Here is a 23,251-nt window from a genome sequence, read left to right as displayed (position 1 = left end):
TAATTATCATTGATTGTACCTGGTGATTTGTGTGCTAGCAGTTGGCAGGCAAGCAATTTTTCAGCTTAAAAAGTTATTGCAAATGATTATTTAAAATAATAAAAACAAAGAAGTTTGGAGAAAATGGATAAATCAAACTGAAGTACTCCATTTTATTGGATATTGTGTTGTTGTACACACTACAACTCCTCATTTATCTTGATAATAGGCAATGGTCAACATTACGTAAAAATAAATGTAACTTGCACAGGAAAAGAGTCTATAGAAAAGCCTCAAAGCAGACATTTTATTTTAAGTTTTTGTTCAGCAGAATCTGCTAGCTACATTTACTGTATAGCATTTTGAAATATGCCTATGCAGATATCTAGCTCCGCAAACCTACAGGTACACATTTATAAAGTATGCTTGAGGCATGGAGGAAAATGGATTACAACATTTGTCATAATTTAATAAAATATTTCTAATCACTACCAGGTTACTGTGTAGCATTTTTCACTTCAGAGCATGCTCATAGAACATATTGGTAGGCATTGAATGCATCCAACCAGTTTTAAGAGTCAAATAAACTAAAAATTAAGTTTGAAGAGCAAATGAAATGTTCATTGCATTTGAACACTAGGTTGTCCGATCCAAAAAGATTCTAATTATAAATGTAATCAGTCTTTTTAGAAAAATGTAAACACATCAACCCTGTAAACGCATTACAGGCCATAGGATAACTTAACCTTATTATGAAAGTAGTTCACCTGAATTTCATCAACAGCTGCCAGTACATAGCTATTTCCATCCTTGTAGGGTGAAAAGTTGAAGCATATATCCTCCCAATCTATTTTCATATTGTTGAGTGCTTTCTCCAGAGCATACTCTTTGCTTGCTTGAGAGCTTATCTGATTTAAATCATCAAGATATTTTTCTAGACCAAACTGCAAAACTTCAAACAGAGTTGTGCTCTCATGTGGAGTGATATTAAATCCGACCTGGGTAAAAATAAAAATACTCACATATTTATTGGGAAATAGTACTACGTATTTTAAAATTTCTCAGAAACATTCATATTGGATAATTCTACCTGACATTGAATATGTCAGACTACATCACAAAACAAACTCATGTTACTTCAATATACGTATTGGGCCACAAATTCAGACACATGAAAGTTTTAGCAATGCTGCGTTGTCTAATATTGTGATTACTGCCAACTATGCCCCAGCTTGCTCCATGCATTCCAACTGTGCTATCTGCTCCCCAAATTCTAGTAACATATTCAGCTTTTAAGCACTATGGTGCCATTGCAACAACAGGAAAACAATCTAAAATCAACAGTTATCAGGTTTCCAAGCTGTAATCACCGAGTCTTAAGAAAGGGTTTAATAGTAATAATATTTATATGTAAACCTTAACAATGCACCTCTCTTATTTGCTAAATTTTGGTCTGTTAATTATACTTTGAAAGCATTCTGTTATACCTGCTGGATAAGTGAAAAAAAAAAATTGTAGGAAATTCAGAGCTGTTCTATGTCCAGTTCACACTTCCTGTGTTATCTTATGTAAGGTAATTAGCCATTCTAGTTATTAGCTTGGCCCACAGAACAGTTCACGATGTTATGAAGAACAGAATAGGGGGACAATTTGATTAGTTTAGCAAAAGACAACTGGGCAGGGCTTGCACCACTCAAATTTTAAAAATGCAGTGTATTGTCAGCCAACAACTGGACTAAGAAGCTAAACGGATTTCTGGCACATCAACGGGTATTTTTCTGTACTTGCATGGTCTTTAAAGGAATAAAACGTAGGAAAAGTTAAAGTTGCCCTGACATACACTTTTATAGATTTTGCAAACATGAGTTAGATGTCTTCAAAATCAGGTTTTTGTAATTTCCCTGTGAGTTTTTCACATGACTTTAAATAAGTTCAGCAATGCACCTAATTTGGACAAATGTTATTAAGTATTAATAGTTTAACAGCAGCAGTGCCATGGATAAGTGAAACCTGCTAACCATAAGAAATACAAATGGCAGGGAAACTCATCATTTGGCTGGCTACACACTCAAATATTTGAGGTCCATTCAGATAACTTTAATACTTTCCAAACATATTCAATAACAGGGAAATGTGTACGTTTCAAAACACAGCATCACACTCAGCATAGAATGTACTTTGGGTAACTATATGATATATTTAATAGATATGCTTACAATATTCACAAACATACAAACGTGTAACTGATTCAAATACTTATTACATCTGCAGATACTTGAAGAACAAGGATACAACATTTACTTGACCAGTTAACTGAAAAGATCCAAAAACTACCTGTCACTTAACATTTTACACAGCTAGCAATTCTACAGCTAGCATGAATGTCTAATACAGAAGGATTCTTTTATTGTACCAGATTTTTAGGAATTATGGAAAATTTCAACAACTTAAATACAGGTATATGCTTAAGTGCTAAATTAAACAATTCATTCTTAAAGTTGAAATAGAAAAAATACTTATTCAGTTATGTGTATTCATTTATTCTAAATTTATTTTAATCACAGCCAGTATAAGTACTCAAGATGCTCTTTATGTTAACTTCTAGTAACTCCTACACAGAAGCACTTGCTGTAGCTTCGGGAAAGAGGGTGAATGGAAGGGGGGGGGGCACACTGAGACGTTCAGTTTAACATTACAAACATTTAGAGGGAACTGCACATTCTCTGAGAAAGGAGTGGTGATTAAGACATCAGCCATTCAATCCCTTAGTATGGAGTTAGGTAAGTACCACTGCAATGATTTAGGGGGAGGGCATTCAACTCTACACATGGTTGAGGAAAAGTAGAATATGAGATATTTGTCTGAATTTGTTTAATTATTTTAGGGACCCCCAAGCAATGCCCCTGTTGCCTGATGCCATACAGTCACATCCTTCTTGCTGCAGCTGGAATCCTAAAATATACAGTATCTACAGCCAAAACATTTGTTTCTATTTTAGATATGGTAAAGATTGGTTGAAACCCCTGTAATTTTTTAGTGTCTGTGTCCCATTCTAAAGATTTCCTTTCACTTCCTGTTCTGTAGAAGCAACAGGAAGTAAGAGTAAATCTCCTCTTAGACAGCTGTCACAATAGATGCCCCCACTGGAAAATTCCCCCTCTATTTCTGTTTTGATGGCAACTAAAAATTTGACATGTTCTCTCACTTACTTACAGTGGCAATGGTTGATGGGGCACATCAAGGGATGAATCCCCCTGGCAGAGATACAGACAGCAATAAAATTTAACAGGGGTTCTAAGCCTTCCATACTCTATTCAAAACTAAAAAGGTTTTCCTATAGATATGTTTTCATTCATCTTCTATATTCTCTGTAAAGGATGGTAAATGAATAAAAAAAAGACCATTGATTTGTCCTAGCCTGCTTAACTCCTGGAGGAACCAATCAAGATGTTATTCGATAGCAACGTAACATCAGTGTGTGGTTGGTGTTTGCTGTAGAAGAGTCATATGACCTTAGGTTCAATTCACAAAGCTAATACACTAGAACAGTGATCCTTGTTTGTTAACGGAGTCTTTTTTTGTGTAGGATCCAATAACTATTAATACTGATGGCCATAAAAATGTTAATTATTAATTTTTAATGAGTATTGGATGTTAAACACAAAGTATTATGACTCTCATACAAGGTGCTCCTCACCAACCACGCACACCGCTGTTAAAGAAAAATCCAACATAAATGATCCCAACAGATAGGTGGACCTTGGATACACAGGTCTTTTGCCACTGTTCAAATAGAAAAAGTAATGACAAATCAAGTTCTATAAAATGATTTGTGGATGTGTGTGCGTGTATGTTTCTAGAAAGTGTATTACTATGACAGACCATGCTACTGCTATGAGGGCTGGTTTAATCTGGCTATACAGTGGGGTTGATTTACTAAAGGCAAATAGGCCACTTTGCAAGAAAAGTTGAACTTTGCAAGGGAATTTTCCCCAAAGCTTAGTGAATGTGGTGAAAATTCACTTTGCAAAGAACACCAACCATGCTCTAAACTTTGGGGATAATTCCCTTGCCAAGTGAACAGTCTATTTGCCTTTATTAAACCTTCCCAATGCATTTTGTAGGTAGAAAAAAACCTCTGGCAGATACATTTGGATAAAATTAATGTAGTTTATTACTCCCTATATGATTGCTATTCTGTATGACTATAAAAAGTGCCTTGGTGATAGAAATTATAGAGGCAGAGAAGTCCCTTGATGGTTTTGCTATGGGGCCTTACGGCACATAGTTAAGGTGCCGATGCCTAGCATGTTTCATTATTCCAATACCGACAGATCAAAATGAATGAATGATTTCCTTTTTGTGAACTTGCATCAGATAGAATGTTTGCCATATAAATCAGTAAATGCTTGAAAAAATGTATTAAAGCAGGTATGAAACAAAATAGTTCGCTGCACTTTCTACGCTTGTTTAAGAAGAATAAACTCAACTTCTAAATCCTTAAATCCAATTTAGCAAGCCTCATGTAAGTAGAACAACAGTGCAGTGAAGATTATATAAAGCACAAGAAATGAACTGTTCACTTGCTGCTGGTGAAAGATTCAAGAGCATTTATTCCAGACTTCTATGTGAAATGATGCAACCAGCAGCCCTTAAATGAAACTAGTTAATCTAGCCTTTGAAGAATAGAGCCATACACTTGAGTCGTAGGAACATTTATGAACTGCAGAAAGTAATTACTGAAAGATAAAATAGGATGTCACGGTGCGGTTAGTTTCCCAAATTTATTGCTCTGGATTTTTTTTCTGCTGCTTACAACCCCTCTTGTATGATGTCATTTTCATATTTGACAGCCACCATCTCACAACAGCTGAGAAGGGTTGGTGGTGAGAGGGATCTCCAAATGACTTTTCCCTTGATGGCTAGGATTCTTTACCCATGATGTATCACCACGGTGAAATGTTTCAATGCTGATAAATAATTCAGTCTTTCTGTCATCTTGGAAGAACTAAAATGTATACTGCAAGCCACTGAATGAGAGAAAGTGACCCTCCAACACTAGTTAAAATGTCAACTGAATGCTTTGAAGATTATCGGAGATATATTCATAAAAGAAGAAATGGGACATTCTAAATAGGATTAAATGTATAAGGGAAGTTTATTAGATAACACTTGCACTGAACTTATCATTGCATAACAGAAAAAGAAGAATTCCAGCTTATAATGCATTGGAGTTCATTTACTAAAGTAGTAAAGTGTGTTCATTTTCTAAGTGTATGCAAGGAAAAAAAATAGGATTTTTGCTTGCACCTTAAAAACCGTGATTGAACATACTGTACCTCCTTATACCATATTTTCATCAATCCTGCTCTATATTAAAGTTACTCATGGCTAGAAATTGTAATATATAACTGGTCTGTAATATAACCTTGTCAGCAGTTTTTCTGCTGTTGAATTGGCATTGAACACCAAAAGCCATGTGGCTTTGCTTAATTCCTTCTTTATGTATAGTATGTGTGGGGACTTGACCCAAGGCAATCGGATGAAGTGTGCAAACTGTACCAGATTATGCAATAAAGATGTTGAATACCAGGCAGATAAGGAAAATACCATTTAATACAGCTATGTGGTCATTAAAACAAGAAGTATTTTAATATTGGGCTTCTGTACTTTCTTGCACAACAGCACTTAACTGGGTTTACCCAGTGAGCCAATCAGGGCTCTTTTGCTTTGAATAGGCATGTTAAACAGAGGGGAGAGCACAGAAATAACCTTACCAATGTACTGCTTTTCTCTTACTGTCCAATGACAGGCTTCAGTGGGTCTGTCTATATAGCCAGGCTTTATAGTTTAACTGCAGTATATTTTTGAGAGAGGTGCATATCTTTTGACAGGTAAAGCAATCAACAAAGGTTATTTCAACTGTGTAATAAGTTGTTTATCAGGAGTTTAGCTGTAATGGTTCTACAAAATGTATACCTGGTGTGTGTACTATTGCAGACAAAGAAAAAACTTTATAAAGTTTAAAATTAGTATTTCCTTTTTCATGAAAAAATATAGTTTCTCACAGATCAGCCTATTTATAAAGCTGCTCTCTGACTTCACAAAGGTAAAAGGTAAAAAAAAAATATTTAAACCAATTTATAAATAATGTTTTGCAAATATCAAATTTTAAATCAGGCATAATCTAAAGTAATTAATCAAGGGAAGTTGGTGAACAATTGTTCTTTTAGATAACGTTTTATTCATTTGCTGTGTTTTACCATTGTCAAGGAAAAAAATCTAAATTCCTATTTACTTTGTTAATAAAAGTTTTATCATTTAGAATGTATTCAAGCTAAATAAAAATGAAGGCTCAAAATCAAAACGGGCATCTATATAACACCATTTTGCCCTGGATTTCCTATATTACCAATTGCTGCCCGACATCTCTGATCCTTGTGTTAGTATTCTGTACCCCATCTGAAGAAAAAGCCCTAACAATGTCCTCTACTTTTTTCTAACAGTCCTAAATTCATTATAGCACTCCATCCAAGAGTAGATCAGTCTCCAAAAACATCATATTCTACACTTATCACAATCTGACCAATAAACATGTCATAGCTGAATTCCAGGCAGATATGTAAAAACAGCACTTCATTCAAGTATGAATGCCATTAAAAGCATTCTGTGAATTCATTTCAACATAGAACTAGAATAATTACCTAAATTTGACTTGTTGTCAACCTTTGACACAAAGAGAAAGAGTCACCATTGTGAGCCAATGAGTGCTCTCATACTGACATTGAACACATTAATAGAAGGGGAGAGCACAGAGCTAGGGTAGGTCCTTGAAAAGGATTTATTACTCATCTGCATTGTAGAGGGTTATCACTTGGCTGGCATTGCTATTTATGTCAACAGAATTGCAAATCCTTGCAAACAAGAACTGATATTAATTTTGTGAATTATTTTATAAGGTTCTTTCCGTGTCTCCACTCTGCCCTTTTTATCCTTGTGCTATGAGTGAAAATTTCTGAAGAGAGGGATGTTTGAATCTACTGTTTATGGTCTCTAAATGTTTTAATTGATTTTACCTTAAAATCATTCTAAAGCCTCAAATTTGTATTTACCTTAATGCATTCTATGCATTAAGATAAAAAAAACCTTCCCCCCTATACTTACCTGACCTGAGCCCCATCACGATCCAGCACTGTGCATGAGAGCAGCAGCTCTCACTGTTCTGTCCCTCCTCACAGGGCAGATCTATAACAGCAAGAGTTGTCAAACTCTGTGATGAAGGAGCAGGGCCATGCCCCATTGTCAGTGTCTATGGATGCAGGCAGCGGGGCTTGGGAGCAAGCCCACTGCCCACATAGGAAGCAGATTCCTTTGGAAGCATTGGCAGAAGAGAAGGAGCCAGGAGCGCCAGCTGGGGACTCAAAAAGAGGATGATCGGGGCTGCTCTATGCAAAACCATAGCACAGAGCAGGTAAGTATGACATGTTTGTTATTTTATTTTAAAAAGGCTGAAACTTTACAATCACTTTAAGAACCACACAAGAAGACAAGAATGTGAATTGCCAGATATAAAATGGAGGGATACTAGAGAAATTTACAATTCATCATTGTGCATTTCATGAATAAATACAAAAAGTTCATCTAAATCCAAAACTGACAACTACATCAATTAAAAAGCTAATAATATAATTCCCCACTTTGAATTCTAAGTTATGCAGGATATTCAGATATATGAGCCTAATTTTAGAGTAAACCATTTTTTATGTCCTTGAAATATGCAAAAAAAATTATAGGAAACTTAGCCTACCAGCCTCTACACGGTGCTGAAATATCAACTTCACATGGACTTCCCTTTCCTTTATAAATGACAAGTGAAGTACTTTTAAATATGCCTGAGAATTAATTTAAGGTGTTATACACTGAATACTTATTTTGTTGTTTTCGAACATTGTTATGAATGGTGAGAGCAATTTTAAGTAGACATCATAGCAAAGCATTTGGGGAAATCTGTCTAGCAGCAAGCTACTTTTGAATGCAGGCGTTTTGATGCTGATAACATATTTAAACAAAATGTATAAATAAACATAAATAAGTTTGCCTTTGGGAACATATTACATGTTCCAACCGTTTTTAGGGTGGAACATGTAATATGTTCCCAATCCTGCAGCCACCGCCTGCTGCCCCCCCCCCCCCCGGTGAGAAGTTACCTGGTATTAGCTGTTATATTTGAAAACAGCGCAGCCATGCGGGGCTCCGTCCACACCCACATGGCCAGATCATTCATTTACAGAGTTCTGTGAATGAATGAACTGCAAGTGGAGAACCGTGGTAGTTCATTGAATCTGCCTGTCAGTATATCTTCTTGCCCATAAATCCCATACAGGCAAGCAGATATACTGACAGGTCTGCAGGAGACTTGCATGGCACTAGCAATCTGTTGATCGCTGATTGGTGCAATGCTTTACCAGCTCCTGCAGACAAAAATAATAAATTAACATTTTTTACCTGAAAAAAAATGTGCATTTATTATTTTTGAGTAAAAGGTGAACTTATCCTTTAAGTATCCAAACCTAACCTTCATTACTATTCATACATAACAGCCAAATCTGAAAATATAACTTTCCTATAACACTTAACCTTCATCCTAACCCTGTAATGTATCCCTTAATACTTAACCTGAACCTAACACCTTATCTTTTACCTCAACCCAACCTTAAAATTCAACCCCACCAAACAGATGGATTTTTACCTTCTTTTTTAAAAAAAATATAAACTACAGGATCGGAATTAAACCAGTCTTAAAGAGAGTTTAAATTTCTCTAGCAGGGACATAGGAATAAAACCCTGACAGAGATTTCTACCCTTCACCAGTCCAAAACTAATAAAAAAAATGTTGGTTTTACATAAATGTAATGTTTAAGCTAAAAGTGGCACTAAATGTACCAATTAAACATAATACACAAAACACCTCATGTTACTTTTCTTTGAATGAGCTTTCTAAATTTCATTTACCCACAAACTTCAGAAGTGCTTGGTTCCAAATTCCTAGTTTGATGTTTGAGCTGTACATGTATAATCATGGTCATGTGTACTATGTGCTTCATACTATATCCGCCAGGGTTACTTGTACTGGCACTCAACAATGCACATGTATGTCCAGTAGTAGGACTTTTTTATGCTGTTACCTCTTACTTGTGACGCTGACAGCCAGGAACATAGTAGCTGTTTCCTGGCCTTGCTGTCAGTCAGCTAAGCTATAGGTGGGGTTTTGAACAAAATAACCAGCTCTACCTCTGTAAGAAATTATATATACTTGCATTGAAAGTGACACTGCATACTATTGTGGAACACATCAATAAAGTGCCAAGGAAGGTGGTTACATTACTATGTAGGGCTAGTATACCCTCAAAAAATATGTGTGAGGCATTGATTTTTAAAATGATTTTAATTTGATATACAGTATAATTAAACACTGCTATTTATATACATTTATATGAGCAACTGAGAAGGTAAAGGACATGATATTTGTTTTTGTCAATTGGGTTTAGTGACACTAAGTATGCAATGGTGTCATCCAATGTTTTAGACACAGCTATGAATGTATGCAGAAACTGCAGTATCCATTTCGCTACAGCTCCCAACAGGAGAAAGTACAGCATTTTGTAAAAATAGCCATAGTTAGAGTTCCCAGGGATAATAACAAAAATATTGAAGATTTCATGTTGGGCACAGTATGCACATCAAAACCTTATACAAGTGGAAAATAACAAAACATATAATGAATATATAAGAAAGAAACATGAAAAGTATGGTAGCCATAGCCAATGGTAAAAATATAAACTTGGTTTTCTTTAATACTGGGATACAATTATGCTAGCAGCATTTCAATTAATCGTGTGAGATAAATCCAAGTTAACCTACTTTCATCACCCTTTTAATACTTATCGCTGGAATCTCAAGAAACAAAATACCAGCTGACTGTCAGCTAAATAAAAAAATAATAATGCAAATATTAATGTTTATATTTAACAGAACTATATTTTTTATCTGTTTCCCCATGTCAGATTACTACCTTGCCTTTAAATTAGAAACATTTAATAGGCTAAAATCTGTAGAAAAACATGGCTTGGAGTGGTGCTGACAGTACCAAATTCAAAGGATTTTTTTTGTGTTATATTATAGGTTGTTTGCATGCATGGCAAGGAAATTAAATGCCATATACTCGAAGAAGGCTCCAATAATGAACACAAACATGAAACATATAGGCATATTTTTAAAGAATTAATTTTTTGAGTTCTCAGTTTTATGTATACTAAGCTCTATTTACATCTCAAAGTGAAAACCAATCTCTGAAAATAGTTCTCCAGGCTTCCTCTAGTGTTGTTCATATAAGCAAAATAATTTGTTTGTTTGATTTATTCTTAAAACCCAACTCCAACTTGAGCGAAAAATTCTAATCTAATTTTTTTAAAAATTCACACCAGAACGTGGAACAGGAAAGGCACATTTTCCTGCACGTGAGTGCACAGTCCTTGAGAGATACATGCAGGTTCCATTTAATTTTTGATGGCACCCCAAACGCATCTTACATCCACCTGCATGGAACCACACTACCATGTGGTTTGGTGCATTGTGAATTGAAAAAGCAGTGCTTGCACAACTTTTTTCCATGTTTGGGTACCTTTGACAACCCACTGAAATGAATAGGCTGTATAAACCGAAACGGACCATATGGGGCTGCACGTAAACACACAAGTTCTGGTGGGAACCACCCCTAAAAATTAAGCTGATCTCTACTGGGTTCAATGATGTCCTGCATCATACAGCTAATTGCCTACATGTTTAGGGAATCAAGGCCCATCCCACCTGGATTCACCAAAGAATGCTGAAGTTATCAGTAAGAAGGAAGGAAGAAGGAAAAAGAAACACTTGAAAATGGATGTGTGTATATATATATATATATATATATATATTTTTTTTTTTTTTTTTAGGGTTGTGGGAGCCCTCTTTTGGGGGTGGAGGGGGAACGAAATGGGGTTCATGACAATCCCAGATTTTGGGCGGGGAGGATCAAAGTTGCATTTTACTGATCCTGCTTTTATGCAGATATCATGCTATCTAAGGTCCTAAAGCATTCCAGCAAAATGTAAAAGAAATAAACCTTTAAGTATAAACTGACACTAGCTGAAATGATATCATAAAACAATGAGGAAACAGCCATATGTGCTTAATATATACAGAAGGCATGCTTTCAATCTAAAATAATAGAAAAGCCCTTGTTCTTTACTCTTTAAGCCAAATAAAGGCCATTTGCTTTCCAGGTGACTTATCCTGTAAATTGTTTTCTCACCGTGGTCGCTTTCAGAATAATACTGATTACACTGTCTGACTCACTAAAGATACCTATTTTTCTGTTTTTATTAATAAGATTACAGCAAGTTGATATTTGATTGGTGGTTTTGGGTCTCTCCACTTCACACATCGTTACTGTTCTTTGCACTGCCACATTCAACAAGACTGATCACTCTATGAGCACCAGGAACAAACAAGATTAATTTTTTTCCTGATAAAGATAAGACAACTGGAATCAGATTGGATGCTATAGTAAACTCCTCCATATTTCTTTTTCACATATGGGCCCCTAATTTTTCACATTGACAGCTTTTCTTTATCTGTATCTCAATATTCAAATACTAAATACTTTTATAACAATGACAGTCCATCTGTTGTCAAGAATTTCATTTTAAAATCATACATAACAGAAATTTCTGTTTGAATACCATAAAAACTCTGACACATCTGAGCTTTCATTAAAAAGCCTAAAGATGGGGCTTGAATACCAATCTGCCACCACTAATTAGTATTTTCAGTTGAGCATATTCACTTTCAGACATATTGCTGTTTGCACATGGTAATTTAGGTAAACAGATAGCATCCACAGCTGCATCAATTAACATTGCTAATCAAAACTGAATTCAGGTAATTAGACCCATTTATGCAAAAAAAAAAAAAAAGAACAGTAATTCGGGAGAAAGATGGGATCTTTGGTAATATTCACAAAAGACATTGGGAAAATGAAAAAAGAAGGAATGTGTGTGTGTGGCTAATGTTTGTGGGCAAAACTGATAAATTGAAGCCGAGTACTTAATTGCTCTATATTAACAGAGATCTGCTTGCTTTTTTTCTTACAAAATGTTTTCATTGATAATTAGAAAGGATTTACATTTATGTGGCTAGAACACTGGCATTGGGCCTATTTAGATAAGGAATTTCCTGATCACTGAAACAGGATCATAGCCCTGCGAGGTACTATGAAAATGTCACACAAATAAGTATTATTGTTTACACTTTGTGGGCATTGCTACAAAAGAAATTCTTAAAAAGCACTGCTATTCCTCTTTAGCTGAGTGCATGTTTCACCTGCATCACAAGTTACTGGTACCCATGGCAATATGTGCAGTACTGTGTCACAGGTCTTAAGGGTTCCCTCCTACCAACATACACAATTAAAGTACATCTAAAGCCATACCTTTTTTTATATATTTTTGGATAGAGTAGGGAAGGGATAAAACCATTGCAAATGTATTTTTGCTGTCTTTATCCCAAGGAGATTTTCCTTTATGTCCTGTCCTATACACAGACAGGAAGTGGGAGGAAACCTCTACAAAATGATGGAAACTTCCCTCTTAGACATTATTCACCAGATAATTCCTATAATAATATTTACTCTGATCTGTTGTTAAGGTGACAACTGTAAAATGTTTGATTCTCTATCATATTCAGTCCTAGTGACAATAGTTACTAGGATAAATAGAGAGTGCATCTCCTTAGCAATGACAAAACGCAATACACACTTTAAAGGGATTTCTTATCCTTCTCTACACTAACCAAAACTAAACAAAAATCTTACTGATTGGTTTCCTATGTTCCTTGGCATTGCTGCTTAGAAATTGCTATCTAGGAATACACATGACACTCCTGGTCTACCAATGTAGTATAAGGGACAAAAGTCAGGGTGAAATTTTCTTCACTAAACAACTTTTGGAAATATGTATAAAAAAATCATGCTAACACCACGTCTACACTGTAGTGTATTATAGTGTTTATTCACCACTGACTTTGTATTATTAATATACCAGTACCTACATGACAGGCATAATCTATCTTTAAGAACACATTATAATTGTACTTTGTGGCTGTACAGAAATCAGAAACTAAAGGAACAGGGTTAGGGAGGGCTAAATGAAAAAAGGAAGGTAAAGTTAATAAAAAAATGGGAACCTTGTATTAAATATCTGCAGTTCTGTCCTAAGCTAATTTTTTAACTATGTGGCTGATGTTTGAAATTATTTGGTAAATGAAAGTTAAGGGGAAAAAAAGGCTACATGGGATAGAACAGTACAGTTAACTTTTTTAAATGGGAAAACCTTAGAATCTTCAATTGTTCACCAATCCAGCCCAGCACAAGGACAGTTTTAATTGTCCTAAGATTCCAATTTATTATACCGTTTTAGAATCCTGCTAACTGTATGCCACAGGAGAGCCAGAAGGATGATGAAAACAGATGACAAATGAAAAAGGCTAAAGTGATATTCTACTACTTACAATAGAGACAAGCAACACAATACATACTTGTCACAATAATATACTGACAAATTGCTCTATCACCTTTTTGCTCATTAGGTTCCAGTGTCTTGGCTTGATCCCTGGTGTACACAAAGCTGTTACAAGGGGCATGTTGATCTTAAACTTCTCAAGCTTGGTCTTAATGGTTGTAGCGACTTTAAGAGGTCCGTGTAAGTCCGGGTGATAAAATGCTTTTGTCAGTTTGTAACTAGTCTTCCATAAATTCTGCACCTGATGACAAACATTTTTCAGAAAACAGTTATTGATTTTTTACAGTTGTGTATGACTCATCTATCATATTGCCAGGCCCAGGGTAATTCTTGTCATATTAGACCAATAAAATTTAAATTTAAATTGATTTTACAGCAAAACAGCACATTAGTCTTTCTTTAGGGAATGGACAGCTCGTTTTCAGATCACTCTTCAAAGAGGTGTTCCTTTCCGCTATATTACAAGCTTAAGTGTACCATAAAATATAATCCCTTCTTCCGTATTGTGAACCAGAACCTCTCATAACGAAAGTGATCCCAGATCGCCAAATTAAGCACAACTTATATTAGGTGCCAGAGCAAAGTTACGACATACCTCCTCCTCTACCTTTTCTGCATTGACCTGTAGAAGAGGCCCATTCATCCATTTCTCATAGCAAGTGCTAAAATGTGCAGCGGTTGTCCATAGTTCTTCATAGGGCTCTTTTATTCTACAGATCTCAGCTATATGATCGAATGTGCTTATTTGTTCAACTTCTAAAAGCATCTCCTCTTTGTTAATTAGAGATCTCTGAAAAAAAAAATACAAGCCTTAGTAAGTAATTGAATTACTTTATTCATCAAACCCCTCATCTATTTAGCGACTATTTTACTTTCACTATAAGGTCAAATGTAGATTTATATAGTGATTTTTAAGAGCACTGTACCGTATATTTTATGATTTCTACAACAAAAGTAGTCATGTGCCATAAAAACTCATGCTTCATGTAACTTTTTTATGAATTAAGCCATAATTAACAGCACTTTTAAAAGTAGCAATAGCAGTGATTGCAGAAATTTCATTCAGTGAACTGGCACAGAAGGGAGGCAAAAAAATGGTAGTTTATAGACCACAAGTTTTTGGCAAGTATCAGCAATTATTTAAAACAAGTGCTCAGTTAGGAAGTCTATCCCCAAGAGCCTAGTGCTTGGACGTTCTGCTGTTCAATAAAGGATTACTCCATCGAAAACAGTAAACATAAAAATATTTCAGTTTTTAGTAGATGCTGAAATGTTAAACCACTTAAAAAGGTCTATGCTAGTCATTATGAGGGGTCCCTCTTTGTTTGTTGTATTTTTTAATCTCTTCTACTGTATGTCATAGAGAACACACAAAGGTTGGATGGAACACCCCAAATGGTCTGGAATTATACCAGGGAGGTCTCACGGTATTAAGAAGCTGATTTAGCCCACCAGGGAACTATAAGTCAAAATCACTTTTGAGTGAACTGACACTTTAATGAACTGAAATACACTAATGTTATCCACATTTTAAATTATTATTACAGTGTAATACCAAATCCAGTACGGATATAGACGTTTTGAATAACTTACTGAAGGCATAATATCAAATGTGTTGAGAAATCATAATTAACATAAATCCAGCTCTTTGCAGCTTAGTGCAGCATCAAACACAAAGTGCAAAACTGCCAATTTTTAATTTTATTATGGCATTGGCAGTATGAGCAAAAAAAAGTGACATACCTTACTTAAGTCTGGTAACTTTGAATATGACATTACTTTATAATAAAACCATAGTATATTTCCGGAATGTTCAAGAGAAGACAACAGGCCACATATCTTGGTGTAAAGGGAGACTGTGTGTTTCCCATAAGAATCAAACCACTTTATCCTTTAATTTTGTAGCTTTCTCTTGCAAGAATGAAAGCTGAAATTTGACTGGTCACTGCAAGTGATGCAATTGCTTTCCTTTATTTTATGCTATTTTTCCCATGAGGCCTGGTGTTCGTTTATATATTTACAAACCTAATGCCCAACTGTTTTCAACATTATGCATTGTAACTGAGTGTTTATATAATTCAGCTCCTCTTATTATGACACTAGGCTATGTATACGCAGTGAACAGTGAGCCCACCTACCTAACCAGTGGCCATTAAGCAAACCTACATACAGTTACCTTTTCCTTTAAAAGTAGCTCAAAATGACTAAGCATAGCTTTGCATATGGAAGAAAAAATAGGTAATAGGTAAAATTAGAAACTACAATAATATCTATTTTTCTTTAAATGCAGAGATAATGTTTAAAGAAAAATTATTTGTTGTCTATCTGATCATTTATATTGGTCAATCTGCCTGTTCCTTTGATACACAGGGTATTCAATATAGCAGGGCAAAAAGCAGTGACAAAGTACAGTAACCCATATCAGCAAAACTGCAGTTTCCCATAATCCAATCAGTTGAGTAATTGTTAATTGTTTTCTATGTGTTACAGTACCTTACATCTGTTACTGTTGTTTTAATTTACTTTTTACACAAAAATATGCTCAGCAATGATTAGAGAGGTAGGCAAAAGCTAGCACTGAGCAATACATATAAAACAACAATGTGCCAACAGTGATTCAGTTGAAAAATTGAGGGTGACCCTGCTCAAATTATGAATCTTAATAGACCATACTCCTAAGTAGGGCACTAGATTAGTAACCACCATATATAACACGTAATGTGGTGATTAGTCATTTACAAGTTCAGGCCCCATGACAGATACCAGAGCATGAAATACACAACACATCACTCCAAAATGCATTATACTGCTATTATTCATTAGGGAACTTAAACACATAGAGAATCCTTCAAGGCTTTTATCTGTACCAATCTATAACGATTAAAGAGACAGAAACCATTTATAGAATCACAGCTGGGAAAAGAGCCCCAGCAATTGTTCCTACAAAACTCATACAAAACCTACAATAAAAATAGAACTGATAATACAGTCTAGACAGCACATTCTTAAGTTTGTATTTAACACAATATAGTATTGGCACTGGGACTGTATATCACATTGCAAATCCAAACAAAATGAGTGTAGCTTCCCATTCACCTACTGCAATGTGCAGAAGCCCAGGGGATATACCTGACCACAGTATAGTTAGATATGTCTAATTACAAAGATTAAAGCCACAGTTGAAAATAGCATGCCAACTGACTACTAAATAAAATTACATTGCATCATATGATACTGAAACAGCTATGATGCAGAATATTGCAAAAACCACAAATTACTACAAATGTAATTCTTTGCTTACAATGTTTTAACAGACATTTACTAAATAGCCTGCAGCACATATTTAGGTTACCTGTTTGCTTGCTATACCAAGACTAAAATTATTTGGACATAGAAATCTACATAATATCCATTTGCCACCACCTTCAAAGATAAATGTTACACAGGCAAACCTAACATGATAAAGGATGAAAAAGCAGACACTGGTAATAAGACAGAGAAGGCAGCAGGAAAATTACACTGGAGTACAATGTACTGCATTGTCAGTGTCAAAGCAATCCAGTGCAGCAACATTCTTAAAGACAGCATACCTCTTCCATAAAGTCTTGTATTCTCCTGCTGATGGAGCTAAGCTTCTGTACATTAGTAGTAGCTTCAGTCATCCGGTCTTTCTTCTGGAAGTCTTTCACCTCAATGAGTACATCAGCCAAGCGCTTTGTGAAATCCTTCTGCCACTGTGCGAGCCTTGCCAGAGCCCCATCATGCTCCCTCTGCAGTCGTGTCTCACTGACAAAGTGATTGCAAGGCACATGAGAGAGAAGGGGGAGAAGAAATGGAATCTTCTTTTTATATAATCCACTGGCATGCTACTTTTTTTTTTTTTCGTATGCGTTCACATTTAAATTGGACAGAATAATTTAGAGCTGGCTTTTAATTTCAGAGAGGTTAATCACCCTAATAAAGGTCAATCAAATTTAATCTTCACTAAAACTGCTCAAGCTTTCATCACCTGCAGGACTGGTATTATTACCCATTTCCAATGCAGAAAAAAAGAGTGTAGGCTCTGCATTTACTATGCATTGCTAATGCCCCATCTCTAGCTGTCATTAACACTTCAAAAAAAATTATTAATTCCGCTGAAATTATTAAAAAGGTCATTTCAACAATTCTGGAGGAAAATCCTGTTAAAAAAATTGTACATCAGCTGTGATTCTGGCTTAACTTGCCTCTAATCCTTCTCTTCTATTCATCATCCAGCGAATGTATAACAATGGGCTAAACCTCAATTATATTAAACATTACTGGATTTAGGTTAAAACAACAGTGACATTTTCTAGCAGACTGATCTTCAGTGTAAGCTGTGGTGACATCATCAATCCGCCTCTTATTCCTATTCGTTGTATGTATCCCCTCATTACATTCACGGTGACACTTGGTATGAGAAAAAAAATGGTTTGTCTGGTATTCATTACCTGCTGTTAATGATAGGAATGATTCTCTGAGGCCAGGAAAACGTGTTTCCGTTAAGAATAATGTCCTCTTTTGATAAGGATGCATAGTCCATTAGGAAAAGCAGATTTTCTGCTGCCACTGCCAGCTTTTCCTAGGAATTGAAAGAAATAGACCTGCATTTACATTGATGACCCCAGCACAGAAGGATAGAAGTAAATGTTCTTGTTGAAGGTTTATCAGCATGCTTTAATGCCTAACACATTGTAAAAGCCCCACTTATGGCCCTATTAGGAAAAGCACAATGAACTGTGACCATATGCATCAACATCTCCCACTTCGGCTCCAGATTAGTAATACAGACTTTTCTGGGCTATACTCTCAAAGCGCTATCTTTAAAATGGCAGAAATATTGTGATAGCATAATCCTATCACAAGATAAAGAGAGATGTGGAAGAAAACAGTCCAGCCGTTTTCCAAACAAACCTAAATGCTGCCACCATAAAAGAAGATAAATTAGAAGCAACACAAGATAAATGGACACCTTAAACCTTACCATAATGGGCTTGATAACCTTAGAAAGAGTAGGATCACCTCCATACAGCATCCTATTTATAATCCAAATTGACTTATCAACTGCTAGAAATGTGACAATATATAAATAAAGTGTGATTTTACCCTTCAAATCTCTGCAAGTTGTATTACTATTAATATATGCTACAAGCTTTCTCTCCGTCACTGTCACCAGTGACGCTCATTAACCATGTGTCATTGTGGCATTTTCACAGCATCGTCTGCAGAGTCGCTGCTTGGCTGAGCACAGAAAACTATAAGTCACGCAATAAAAAAGTGCACTTAAATTAACTGATGAAAGGCATTATGGGAAATTTAGAAAGAGCCAGTTTGTTTTTTTACAATAGACTAGAAAACATAATGGGCAAGACTGATACTGTTGTGCTACAAGTCAACATCTGTAATGCTGATAGAAAACAGGACCTGATATTCTGGGAGAAAGAAAAATGAAAAAAAGAATAAAACAACTGAATTAAAAAAATTGCTGTAAAATGTCACTCAAAATATCTCTATAATTAAAGGAAAACATAAAAAAATCTCCCCCCAAAAAATAGACTTAAGATACCTGAATCTCTGGTAGCTCCTTGCTTCTCAGACTGTCAATGTAGTTTTGCAGCTCAACAAGAGCAGATGTTGATGCAGCCATGGCAGATATTTTTGTGACAATGCCATCATACTGCCAACAAATTTTTCGATTAAACTTCATTGACGTGGAAGTAACTTTATTAATTATGATATTAGTCAGCTGGTGGGTACGATCAATCATTTGCTGAAAAAAAAAAAAAGAGAAATAAAAAGTCAGACAAGGCGACATCTAATCATAGATAAATGTTGTTCCTTTCGCCTACGTGTCACAGATTCTGTCCCTCCTGACCCTTTACACAGCCATCGACTGTCACATTTAGATTCAGCCAGCTCCCAGCTTCTCTTTATCCCTGCCTTAGATCTAAGACTCTTGGCTATCAGGAAGACAAGCGTCACCAGCTGTCTTGGAGCAAAAAGGCAATCAGGTGAATAGTACTTATTATCTTTCATTGCTTTCTGAGGAGTGACAAGATTGATTTGGGACTGAGAGCACATCCCTATATCAGGAACAATTACGGTGGACCCAGGTTTCCTCCCTTGAACATATGTAAAACTGCGAAGTCTGCATCTTCTTTCCTCACCTGCACTATAAATAAGAGCTTACAAAAAGGCATTGTACATTACACAAACAGAATACCTTTATTTAAAAATAAACCTGGTATTTCACATTCTGGGGACAGAAAAACTATGTGCAATTTTATCTCCCTGGCACTCGAGAGACAGCTTTTTCCACTACATTAGTCTTAATTAGGCTCAGGGAAGCCGTTAGGGGGTGTCTAAGTGTGCTCTAGGTATATTCTTCTATGGGAAGTGACTTTTTTTTAAATATCTTTTTTTCACACATTAAAATGATTTAACAATGTCATTATAACATTAATGTGAGTGTTTACAATGATAGAAATATACTCAGAAACATTTATATTATTATGCATGGTGCTCTAATGATGCAGCTTAATGCACAACAATGGGTTATATCAGCCCTGACTGATCTGATTTTATATATATATATATATATATATATATATATATATATATATATATATCAGATTATATATATATATATATATATATATATATATATATATATACACACACACACACATATAAGAATTTGATTGGTTACCATGAATTATTTGCCCCCTATTCTCATAATAATCTGAATATATCTACATATAAATAATATCACATTACACAAGACCCTGTAAAGAGAACTACAGGTTGCAATGACATTATAGAAGAAATTCTGAAACTGAAATGGTAATTATAATGAAAACTGAATTGTTTGCGTTATAAGGTTGTGACATGAAACCCATAAAGGGAAATTATAAAAAACATGTCTTTGAGACTAGTGAATTATTGTCTAGCAAATCCTCTACCTTGATCTACTTTTCTATTGTTTAGTGCCACAGGGGCATCAGAGACTCAGGCTGCAGCAGCAGAGATTGCAATCATTTATTACTTCTCAGCAGTGAAGAGTCAAATGTGTGTGCTGTAGTATAGAACAGCATTAAATACCAGAACCTTTTTAGTCGTCTGAATGATAAACATTTACTACAGGCCATATTCAGAGGTTTGTGACTCTGTTTTTCAATGTTATTAAACTATAAGTCTAAAATGCCAACTTTTAATTTTTATGATTTGCCTAATAGTGGCAAGGTAAACACTTAACTCAACATTGCGTGTGAGTATCAAGACAAACTAAGTGTTCCTTATTTCTCGCAAAATTTACTGTTAGAGAAACTCTGTACATCCAGCATTTTGATTTCCCTATTCCATAGATTATGGCAACACATTGTTTAAACCATGTGCAGGCCCAACCAAATATCAGCCAAGAAGTTGATTGGTCCAAGCACTGCTATACTGGATGGATAGAGGATGGACAGCTGTCTCAATTCTCAATGCTCTCCTTGGTACTTCTGTATATAGCCAACCTAAGGTTTAAACTGACCATAACATTAAATCTACATACAATGCCCATCCAGGGCCGGAAGGGAGGTAAGAGGGAGGGTAGGGAGGATATTTTAATTTATACACAATTTATCTTTTTCTTTTTTCTATTTTGCCTTCCTTAAAGGTGAGATAGATAAGTAGAAGGGAGAACTAGTTAATAAAGGTCACATAATTTGTTCACAAATGCCCATTTTGGTTCTGAAAAGAGGTAAGAGGGAGGGTCAGGAGGGATGGTAGGGAGACTATTTAGATTTATACACAGTTCACCTTTTTCTTTTTTTTTTCTCTCACAATATATTCAATATCATTATCACACTAAAATGGTTTGTAATCTCACAACCTAAGGGAAAACAGTGGGAGGAAAGGAAAGAGGTGTGAAAGGATACAGGGAGAAGGTGGCAGGGCCGAGTAACTTTAATATTTTACGCATTCAAATTTAGAGGATCTCCACCCCTTCTACTGTGGTAGACAATTATGAATGTAGAATGGGGACTTAAGACATATGCCTTTTTATATGTTTATTTGTTGTAGTTTTTTTCTTCTCTGTGTGGTGAGTACAAGTTTTTAATGTTTGAACAATTATTTTCTTTGGATATCTATTTGTAAACTATTTAAAATTAATAAAAAAGATTAAACAAAAAAAAATCCACATACACATTTGTTTAATGACAGAAATGTTGTTGGGTAAAAATCCACAGTAAAGTAAAGCAATGGAATAGCTCATCTGCAAAGCATTATTAATTTACGTAAAACATATATCTGTTTATCTGAAATCTATCAAGTAGTCTAATAAACACATTGTTGTATTTATTAAAACAAAACAAAACAAAAAGTATATATATTGAAGCTTATCAGTCCTTGGATGCAGCAGCTGCATTTGTTTTTAATGTTCAAGCTTAACACATTTTCAGCAAGTGCATAAAATACCTGTTGATCTTGCCAGAAATGTAGTCTTTATGTCAGTTTCTGTGAAAATAAATTCACCATATCTTTACTGTGTAAACTACAGCACCCCCCATCAATCCAATATGTAATGGAGATGAACAGAGGCAGATATGTTTGAAGTCTAGTCTGTGAGACAATCATGGATACAGTGGAAAAAAGCATAGGCATTAAGGGGGAAGTGTGTTATTCAAAGGATTACTGAAAATAGAGGAGACAGAGTTACAAAAGGACCAACCACAAGGACTGATAAGCTGCAATATGCTGCATTTAGCTTATTAGTTTTTAGTTTAACCTAATAGTGACAGTGCCTCCTGGCCCTTTAAGAGGTTCAGAAGCCGGGATGCGAGCGGGGTTTTAGGGTCATGTGACCGCTGTGATTCACCGTCACAGCGGTCACATGATCGGAAAAGGTCCCAATCAAAAGGGTACCTTTCCATGAGTCACGGACTTATGTGCTGGGAGCGTGTAGAGCGCACGCTCTCAGCACATATGTATTTTCTAATTGCATGCAAATATGCGGCTGCTCATCAAGGCCCAGACGCCGAGAGGCCGCATATTTGCGTGCGCTCGGCTCCAAGGGGTTAAATATGTTTAAATATACTTTAACCCCCCACCCCAGAGGGATGAGTGTGTTAAAAATGAGGGAAGAGTAGCCAGAACCAATGGATTTGCTAGCTAGTAACAGTTAGGACTGATACACAAGCGTTGAATACACAGAACACTGATGATGTTTTACATTGTGATAACCACAAACACCAGTAATCTTCTTAGAGATCCAAGAAGGAAAACTGCTAAATATACAGAATCCTGTTCCTATTGCAGTGGAGCATGCACTTATTAGCAAGAATTTTGCTAAGAACATAGAGTATGCTTTTTCAGCCCCAGTTAGTAATACACCTGGGTCACTCCCTTTTCCTGCCTGTATACATGGCTTTAATTTGCTCATGTCAGTTAACCACAAAAACAAACTTTATCAGGGATATCTGTTGCTTTCATTCTCTACCCTTGCTAGTTATCATGTTCAGGCAAATAATTTTTAATAACCATAAATATTAATGGTTTGTTAAATACTTTTCATGGACCAAAATGATGAAAAACTAGTAAGAAAAATGCAGATTGTATAACATCGAGGCTCATAAAACCACAACAATTAT

At 35.5% G+C, this 23,251-nt stretch overlaps 1 protein-coding gene across 2 annotated transcripts in view; it reads right to left on the bottom strand.

Moving 5' to 3' along the window:
* Positions 1 to 23,251, bottom strand: part of LOC149471954 (dynein axonemal heavy chain 3-like) — a 156,249-nt gene that overhangs the window by 44,484 nt on the left and 88,514 nt on the right. For both annotated transcript variants that reach the window (XM_089651965.1, XM_089651956.1), the window contains exons 11-16: positions 19,183 to 19,386; positions 18,068 to 18,198; positions 17,186 to 17,381; positions 14,191 to 14,385; positions 13,648 to 13,836; positions 747 to 977 (exon numbers count right to left, since the gene is read on the bottom strand). In XM_089651965.1, the coding sequence (XP_089508091.1) occupies positions 747 to 977; positions 13,648 to 13,836; positions 14,191 to 14,385; positions 17,186 to 17,381; positions 18,068 to 18,198; positions 19,183 to 19,386 (1,146 nt within the window). The remainder of the gene's footprint in view (positions 1 to 746; positions 978 to 13,647; positions 13,837 to 14,190; positions 14,386 to 17,185; positions 17,382 to 18,067; positions 18,199 to 19,182; positions 19,387 to 23,251) is intronic.

This window comes from Staurois parvus, unplaced genomic scaffold (genome assembly GCF_062004578.1).
Source record: "Staurois parvus isolate SC_StPar_1 unplaced genomic scaffold, SC_StPar_1.0 ptg000025l, whole genome shotgun sequence".
NCBI classification, from domain to species: Eukaryota; Metazoa; Chordata; class Amphibia; order Anura; family Ranidae; genus Staurois; species Staurois parvus.
Note: the sequence above shows the minus strand (reverse complement) of the source record. Positions and strands in the feature narration are given on the sequence as shown.